Source organism: Lottia gigantea, assembly GCF_000327385.1.
Source record: "Lottia gigantea unplaced genomic scaffold LOTGIsca_115, whole genome shotgun sequence".
NCBI classification, from domain to species: Eukaryota; Metazoa; Mollusca; class Gastropoda; family Lottiidae; genus Lottia; species Lottia gigantea.
This window is the reverse complement of record NW_008707123.1, coordinates 319,913-330,057: the sequence shown is the minus strand read 5'-3', so window position 1 is coordinate 330,057 and position 10,145 is coordinate 319,913. Positions and strand designations below refer to the sequence as shown.

The 10,145-nt window shown below is 36.0% G+C and overlaps 1 protein-coding gene across 1 annotated transcript; it reads right to left on the bottom strand.

The window, feature by feature from the left end:
• Window positions 1-243: 243 nt before the first annotated feature.
• LOTGIDRAFT_237686 (hypothetical protein) lies at window positions 244-8,240 on the bottom strand (the record flags this gene model as incomplete). The annotated part of the gene is made up of 2 exons (XM_009047659.1): window positions 244-1,695; window positions 8,189-8,240. The coding sequence occupies 2 exons, from the start codon at window positions 8,238-8,240 to the stop codon at window positions 1,100-1,102; spliced, it is 648 nt and encodes a 215-aa protein (XP_009045907.1). The 3' UTR covers window positions 244-1,099.
• Window positions 8,241-10,145: the final 1,905 nt, after the last annotated feature.

Here is a 10,145-nt window from a genome sequence, read left to right as displayed (position 1 = left end):
GCATGCTGTGGCATGACACAAGAGGTCTGTCAAGTCCTCATCATATAGGCTTCATTTCACAATAATTCGTACCATGAAAAGGTATCGCCTTCACTCTACCGATAATTTTGATGGTTTACTTTTGTGAATGAGTCTCCTGATCTATCTGTGCTTATGACTCAATACCCCCGATTCCTCCCCTCGCTGCCACTAGCTACCCCTCTTTCTGCTTTAAGGTTCAATTGGATAAAGTTAAAGATATAATTTTTTTAAATTCAATTTTTCATTTATTAAAATAACATAATATTTATTTAAACGGCGTAAAAGATAAAAAATATATTAAGTGACTTTGGCACTATGGAATCATTAAAAAAAACAAACAAAAATCATTGCCATTTCGTCTAACCATTCGTCCAAATCTCATTACTCAAATATTCTTTTTGATTTTCGTTTTGGAATGTGTTCGTATCACTTAAATGTTCTTTAAAACAATCTCTTTATGTTCTTTCCATAGTCAAGCCAAGCATTCAAATGTTCTTAGGGTTAGAACATCCTTCCATTTCGTCTCTTCTTCTCCATTTTCTACTTCCATTTTGAATCGTACAGTCAAAACCTATCGCTGGTTCTTCCTTTTAATATCTTTGGTTTAAAATTGTTCAAATGCTCACAAAAATATGCACAAATGTTCACAAAAATATGCACAAATGTTCACAAAAAAATGCTCAAAATGTTCATTATGCTTCACCAACAGATCGTTTAAATCAAAATGTTCTCACAAAAAAATCGTCTCTCTGATAAGCGTTATGCTATACAATGCCCGGGTGTGTAGGCTAGGTCAGTCAGGTGTTTCGTCCGACCAGGGGTCATCTCCCTTTTAGTGGTTTGCACGTTGTACTCATAAGTCCACGCTAGTAACAGCAATCTTAGCAGCAATAAACGAAGGAGGCCGATTGCACTTCGAAAATGTTTTGTCGAGCTGTATCTAGGTAACCGGCGAGCTGATCCTCGTGTGGTTTCCAACCGATCACGTGCCTGCTGTGTCTGAGTTAGCTGGCCGCTAATGATATGGTTTGAAGGTGTCCACTGAGGTAATCGGTTAACCATGTGGGACAGGTCCTGCTTATTCCTCTCGTCGTAAGTCTCGATAGAAGATCACTGAACCAACTATTGTACCATTCTTCATCTGACCACCAAGGGGCAGACAACCCACTCGAGCAAAGCCACCAGTATTCTCGATGATCTTCAGCATGCCTTTGTTGTTGCTGAAGCAGTCGATGTACATGCCAATGAAGCCAAGATCTGAGGCGAAGTCGACAGCATTCTGGAGACAAAATTCGCCGATGCCCTTTCTTCGTTCCGTGGATTTGACGATGATGAAAGGATCAGCGACAGTTGAGCCTCGGTAGAACTTGCTGATGGCGAGGATGAAGGAGGCGATGAGTTCGTTGGAATCGGCGATGGTCACAGCGAAGCAATATCCGCCTTTGATGTCTTCTCGGAATTCATTTTCGTTGGTATATTCGTCGATGCCGAAGCCGTTACTCTGTTGGGCAGCTTCTTGGATCATGGTGAACGTCTCTGACAACTGGATGTCTGTCATTGACTTGATGATGACGTCTCGACCATCCGGAAGTGACGTATGGAATGGTGCTATGGGAGGCACTCTGGGGTCGTCGTTGTTTTCTATAATCATGTTATCGGTTGATGTTAAACCCACTGAAAAGATAAAAGAAAGAATCATAAGTATATGGTTTTTAAAAATGGTGTCTGCGATTTGCAAACATCTTTGGTAAGCATATCACATACAAATAAGTTTACAATCTATTCAAGGGTACTTCAAAAGTGGATAACAAAAATGATAATACGTGATAATGATAAAGAATGATTCACATTAGAGGAACTACCATATTTGGACAGATTTTGCATCAGTTCTTTTTTTAACCAATTAACAAATTAAAGATAAGATTGTCTACGATTGCATATTATTTTTTCACAGTTCAAAGCGACCTTGACCAAAGGTTCTTGTTTAGTGCATGTGTTATCTCTGCTAAGCTATAAATAAAAAAGTACTTGAAACACGAGATGTAAAAAAAACAAACAAGCCATTAATATATACAGTGGTAAAATTTGATATTATAAAGCAGAATATTAAATAAATGTAGTCTTAAAATTTGATCCTTCAAAACAATATAATGAATAGATAGCCTATTGTTGCGCAACAAATATGGTATGACTAAATATCCGAATATACACAAATAGATCACAATCAGTCGTATTAAAGTTAAACTTACTCGCTAAAGTATTTCACAAACCACAAAGGAAACAATCTGTATCTATTTCAATATGAATTTTGTTCTTATTGAAAGTATTTTATATCTCTAAATGATACTGATTGTATGTTTCAATCGGTTTATATAACCAAGTTTCATTGATAGCTGACAATCCCAAAACCGCAATGACATCACGTGACGCTAAAATGTCGTGTCATTCAAAGTTTGTGGCAACCCATCACTTTTAATGACCATTCCATTATATTTATACTTTATAAACAGTTATAATTATACAATCCAAAAATTATAATCTTAAACGTCTGACGTCTTTCATGTCTAGTTTGTATAAGGGGATCTATCGTCTTCAAGATTCCAATGTGTTCTTCGCATACGTTCAATGAATTGCGAGTAACAAATCAAAAATGCTATTTGAAATTTGTTATGCTAGATTAATATAAAAATATACATATACAATATTTATTGACGGTGATTAGATTCGATTTTATTTTTCAATTGCTATCAATTCCTATCAAGAATTTCAACAGTTTGACAATTATCATTGACCTTTGGACGACCTCAGAAAAAACGTTACGGTTTTCACGTGTTTTTGACTAAGTTGCTATCGGTGCACGTGTCGGTTGTCAGGTATTCTTTATGCTAATCACCCCTTATCCTTATTTGACCTTTATAGTCGCGGGTCAAGTGATCAGAAAGGGATTAATTATCATTTTTTCTCTCGATATTGAAAGGAAAAACTTGAATAAATTATCCAAAATACATGTTCCTTTTTACATTATTGTTTGTTTTTATTGTACACAACGTTTCAACAGTTTACATTTATATATATATATTGCATTATGATATTTTTCTTTTATCTGTTGTACCCTGTGACCGATGATTATAATGTAAATTGTTGAAACGTTGCATGTAGTGACACTTACTAACAGTGTACCATATAAACTGATGATGATGATGTAAGATGTTGAAACGTTGCGTACAATAAAACAATAAAAAGACTATGGCAAATCTTCCCTTTCAAGGCCCATCTTTTTTTTAGTGAATGACTGCCGTCATTTCCGAACATAAACCTGTCTAGGGCATTAGTCACTGTTACTTAATGATTTTTTTTGTTCACGATTTAGATTTTATGGACTAAGAATATATAGTCGTGATTCCGTTGGTATTACGTCGTTAGCGAAAATAACCGGACTTTTTGGTTTTACTATGAATATAACTATTTGTTTGATCGATTAGGTCGACCTTTACCGCTTCAAATTGGCAGAATTTTGCAATAACAATGTCAAAGTGGTAGAGCGGTATGATAATACGATGTAAACTTTAGATCAGTAAGCGTAACCTAGCATTCTCAGATGTGACGAGAATTTAGGAATGCTGATGTCGTGCTGAGAAATATAACTTCTTATCAAAAGTCTGTATCAAAATCACTTAAAAATGGGTGGAATTCGATTATGTAGGAATGCCAATCAAAATATTCGGCACCCTGCCAAAAACCAACCGCGAAGTCTAGAGAATTTAGCAGATTTTAAACTGAAATAATGGCTTCCATATCGACGACCATCCCACACATTACGATTATGATTTTTGAATTTTTTACCAATTGTATAGAATCACTGCAAAACGCATTTAGCCACCTTTTTATTGGAATACTATTTCAGTGGTCTTATGACTGTGCACCGGAAAATAGAATCCTCTTAATGTCGCTTCGCTTTAACCATTTCTTCAATCAACGGAAATCCAATCATTTGTCAGCAGACGACAGTTGATTGGTTATTTCTGGTTTTACATTAGAACAAACGAGGTGAATATAATAGATCGGTATTTCAGTAGCTTGTTAAACGATCTTAGTTCAATAGAACTATAGGCCATTAACTATTGTCAATAAAAGGCGGGAAAAAGTCGTCTGCGGTTTTTGTGGTAACCAAGCGTGTCCACGTCAACAAGAAAGGGACTTTCCAAGTATTTGACCTTTGTTGGGGTACATCGCCTAATATGGCAATAATATTCGTCAAGCTCTTAATGTGACTAATTATTTACGCTAGCATATCATGAAAATAAAAGGGCGTTTCGATATTTTTTCCTTTGATCACATCTTATCGTCACCCTTGAGCAAAAGCATAAAAAATGTACGTCACAAATTGAAATTGCCCTCGACATTAAGCTCTGATTGTATCTGTCTTAACTTCCCCTGATAAACGCCCCGGGTCATGAATGCATTTATCAAATACATTTAACAAGTTTTAAATCGTGTATTGTGTAAATTAAATAAATATTTATTTTAATGTAAAAAAAACAACAGCATTTGGGCAGCAAATTAAAAAAAAAAAATACTTAAAAAATGATTACCTCATCGTTTGAGGCTGCCATATTTTTGCTTGAAACATAAATATTATTTGTACAATGTCTTCAAATGCCATAATTATATTATGACGTTTCAACTTTATTATAGTTTTAAATGCATATTGTGCATTTCATTTCCGTCATTATTTGAATATGTCCATCTAATTCAAAATATATTTTAATATTATTTATATTATCATGCCAAAACAAAGGATGATTTCATTTATAAATAGATATTTTTTCAAGTCTGACGTTTTGCACGTGAGCTATGATCTAATTGTCCATTAAGTGACGTGTGTATAATTTTTAAATTTCAAATTTGGAGACTAGTACGTGGTCAGCCTCACGTGGATTTCTAGCGAACCTGATGCAATCTCGAGAAGAAATGGCTGATTATGTTTCACCTTTTGAACCCATCAATTTTTACCGGCTGCAAAAGAGGTGACGTAACCATGGCCACAGTTTTACCGGCATACGTCACAGGTAGAGTTTACGTCATAGCAAAATAACTCGGAGTATCTTTCACGTTCCAAATGATCAATGGACAAAAAAGTAACCAATTTGACGACAATTGCCCCGTAATTTAACATAATGGGGCTGATGTAACTAAATTGATGGTTTTATTCAAGGTTGGATGATTTCAATTGATGACGTCATTACTCCCATGTCGTGATAACCTTAAGGAGTCCACAAGGCCAGTTTACTCATTCATTCATAAATTTGAACACTCCTTATTAGGATATTCAATACCAATAATAACTGCAGTGAGAATTCAATTTCAATCCTTGAAAATATCGATCCAATGAGATCATTTTTATCCAATGGGAACCAAGCTGAACCACAAGCCCTAATCAATAAAATGGTATTACATCAGATACCATATACATAATTTTAGATTAAATTAGATTTATTGGTTTCCTATTGATTTGAATGTTTACATCTAGTTGCATGGCTAACTGTTCCGAGAACTTTGTTGGGGCATTGGCTATAAATGAAGTCATACTTTTGCAGAAACAGTTTAAATTTTGGCGGCAGAGCTTCTGAATATGTAGCAGCACTATCTGTCCATATATACCAGTAATTTGAGTCAAAGGAAAAACGTTTGTCCAAGAGGTAGAAATCCTTTGGATGCATCATCAATAATGATCAATGAAAGCTCGCATTGAACACGATAACTACCACATGAACCATTTTGTACAGCTTTGCAGCTCTATGCGTTTTTCAAATATAAAGTCATCAAGTCTGACGAGCAAGCCAGATGTTCGCGAAAAAACATTGGTATTACTCATTCGAACGTTCGAGTTAAAACCAGTTTTAGGTGACCGGGTCAATCTATTCAGATCGATTGACTGCCTGTCGCGAGCACGCATTCTTCCTTGACAATGACAGTTATCACAAAAGCGCTGCTACTGCAATTTTTCAATGGCTTAATATCTGAAAGTATTCTATACAATGGAGCCCAGGGCGTTTGATTGTATTTCTTTTACCTATCTCATATCCCACACAATGGCCTTTATGCTGTGAATATGATCCGAATATGGTATGAGCTTTTATACCTTGGTGGATATAAATGCTCCGATGTACTCAGGAGTGTGTACTGTTGGCTAAGATACTTACAAAGCTGGCAACCACATCGAAAAGATCGAACTTTATATTTTCAGCCAAAAATTTAAAATATTCAGTAGTTGTTATTGTTTTTCGTATACTATATGTTGTTTTATTTATTTATAACACTGACCTAAACGCCAGAGCGAGTTGCTTTCACCTACATTGCATTTTCACTTGTGGGGAATTTTCCGTCCATGTTTAAAATTCTTTATTAAAAACTTTGCCAATGTTATCAAATTCTTTAAGGATCGGTTAAAAATATGTTCTTTATCATGGCAATGTCCTGATTCACTTAGTTTTACAAATGCATGTAAATTAGAATCATTTCTGAATCGATGGATGTGACTTCAATGCCAGAACATAGACAGTGGCCTCAGAAAGGGCAGGATCATTAACAAGTACCCTTTCTGATCCACCCGACTGCCCTAACGATATTTAAACTGCCATAAAAACTTTATTACTTCGTTTTGTCCATTTTTATTGAAAATTGAAGGCCGCTCCTTTATATCGTAACAATGCGAAATATTACAGAAAAATTGCTTGAAAGACCCCAATCAGATACGCCCCAGTTATGGTCCATACAGAATGGCTATTGAGCTTACAGATAATATCGCTAGCCATTGTGAACATGTAAATGAATACTGTAACAAAAGGCATTTCATTCAAAAACATTCATATCAAAATTGTCAAGAAGATTCGCACGAGTTGACAAGGACAATGAAGTTATTGAATGCCCTCAAGTGCCGAATGGTGAATATGGCTGAGATTTGGGGAAATCCCCACGCACGAGTTTTCCACCTTCAGATAAACAGTAAAGTTCACGTCTTGGCACGAAATTTCTTCCAGCTGCAGAAAATGTCAGAAATTTGACACCTCAACCAGCAAAGAACTGGAACATTGTGTTCTGATTTTTTAATGCCCGGATATTAGTGCACTTGTGTTCTTGTTTATTTGTTGTAAGACGATTCTCAATAACATCACTTGCATGAGCAGTTTAGAGGGCTGAGTTGAATGACTCCTTATAATATTAAACAAAATTTTAAGAAGAATGAGCATTTTTTAATATTATACAATGGAATAACCAATACATGAACTATTGAAGCGCTACAATACTTTTAATTGTAACCAAAAACAGTTCGTTTTATAGCACTCAATCCTTAAAGTTATCTACCGTACCTAGTCCACATTTTGTCCCTATGTATAAGCAGGTTCATCGTAAAAATTGTTCAGATCAATACGGATTCGATTATAAACGAAAATCATTAAAGTTTTGGCTCCTAAATGGTCTATATCGTTAAAATTATCGTATATAAACCGCTTCACCGCTGGCGTGTATGGAATTTTACACGTGTGCGTGCGCTTATTGATCTCTACATAATGTTGCTCTAGAACTTTCCATGACTTAACGGTTGCTATTATCAACTTAGTTTTACAATGACCAGGGTTTTTCCGATAATTATCATATTGTATTTAGGTAGTTCCCCCAAGATAAAGCAGTATCAATTTGAACTGAAACTGGTGATGACTGGGTATCGAGCACCATTTGCTCTTTGTGTCATCCCTAACATGAGGCAATCGAGGAATTTTTTATATATTCAAGCTAATTTCCGATATATATAAATTTAAGAATGATATTCAAGTAGTTCACCGTGTCCTTTTGTAAGCATTATGGCCCAGTACAACCAACAATTCAGTGAAATTGACACTGCCTTATCCAAATCTTACAAAATATAACAAATGGTCAACCAAATTTGCATACTTTGAAAGTAAGAATTAAATTTAATTTTATTTTTCAGGCTTGAACACTATATTAACGGCAAGTTAAATTTCATCATCCCATGAAAGATGTATTTAACCCTGTCAAAAATTGTAAGTAAACACATTCTATTGTCATTGCAATATACAAGAATTTACTCTTCAAACTTCCAAAGTATGCAAATTTAAATAAATGAATCTTAGAAAATTTAACTTACTTTTTCTATTTAAATTCTTGGATGCTTTTCGATGAAGTTTTCTCTCGATCATGTGTTTCACTCTTGGTAATAAGTCCGTTTGGTTTAGTGATTCGTCTTTAGAATAGCGGTTTGTAATATCTTGTCGTGAAAGTATTGTGTATCTGCTGGTGAACCGATCGAGTCGAGCTTTTATACCGCGCTTCTACCTTACTTTGTAGTCCCGTTCATCAAGTTTCGTTAAGTCTGGTTTAACAAAGACTATTCATATTGATAATTTGCTCATTTCGAGGCCACCGTTTGAAAATATGATGTCATCTCTGTCACATGACTTGTGACTATTGATACCAGGTTTTTACACTATATGTATAGGACGATATTGCTATAGTCCTTTCATCATCTAGAGCAATTCATGTAGCAATGAATATTATCGGAAAATCCCCACCGTGAGCGGAAGATATTAGTAAAGCTATTGCCCAATGGATATATGCAGCTATATTCGTCGTTCGGCCCTCCATTAATGGTGTCTTCAAGCTCTTCTCTGGCTTCTTTCCATAGAGCGAAAAGGAGTCAGAAAACAAACCTGCTGATGATGTAGAAAACCATCCCCTCCCCCAGGTTGGGAGAACTAGGGTTCTAGAGGGTGACCCTGTTTTTTCAAGTCAGTACATTACATCCCCTGCTCTAACCCCAGGCCTGTATAACCTTGACCCAAAGTAAACAAGGAGCTTGTCCTGACCCGTCAAGGTCAGTGTGTGATATTGTGAAAGTAAACACTTCCCTACTTAAACTGGATGTTTGGTATTCGAGACTGCATCTTTCAAATATCTCTCATGCTTATCTTATCATGATCTCAGGGAGAGAGAAATTACTGGACTTTTATAAATTGAATTTGTCTTGTGTCTTTTGTCATCTACCTGAGTATTCTATGGCTTTACTTATACCATTTTCCCGCGCTTAACGTCATCTTTTCCCGGGATTTACCGCAGCTTTTTCCGCGCTTAACGTCACCTTTCCCGCGCTTATGTTCATCTTTTCCCGCGCTTAATGCCAAATTTTCCCGCGCTTTACTTCACCTTTTCCCGCTTTTAAATGTCTGTTTTACTCATCGGTTGTGATCAGTGCGTTTGAAGTTAGTTGTACGCTTTTTTTGTTTTATTGTTCATGTTTCGTTTCTAAAGTATGTTTGTGAGAAAGGCTTATTTCTGTATTTTATTTTGGTTATGACACAATAGATCGTCAACCACCTCACGCGAATTCGTCATTGTGGTCACTTCTATGAATGTAAATATTATTACGAGGTACTGTGATGAATATGTAATTAAAATATAATTATTTTTATCCGGACGAAAACTATCGTCATAAAATTAACTCTTCTGTATTACATTTGTGGACCGTAGCCCCATCTTTGAAGAATACGCGTGCATTATCAAGAAAATTCTAGAAGGTCGACTTGACCACTTCTTTGAAATCTGCGACAAACTCATCGATTATTTGTCTAAGCAAAGATCACCCCTGTACTCTAACATGGCCACTTTTTTCTGCACATAACATGCATTTGTTGTGCTGTTCCAACGTTCTTCTCGACATCCATGACCCCTCCTCTCCAAAAACCAGCAATACACCCCTCTTTCATGTAACGCTTTTTATTTTAAACACACATTTTGCTCCATCATACCGTGCCCCCTCTCTCCCATCTATAGCCCCTCCGTACACCCCTCTCTCATCTCTCATGGAAGGTCAACTGGAAGAAACATATATTACCAGTCCGAACCTTCTAGAATCTTGGGCGGACGTCTGCGTCAGTGGCGGGTTATTTTTCTTTATCTATCGATTGGGCCAGTTTTAGAAACAGCCAGAAAGAAAACCTTAAATCAAATGGCAAGGATTCATTAGGCGACATTTTTTTTTCTCTGGCGAAACTTGATTTATCTGTCTCGGAAAAGTTATTTTTGGTTTCGCTCTAGTAAATGGATTC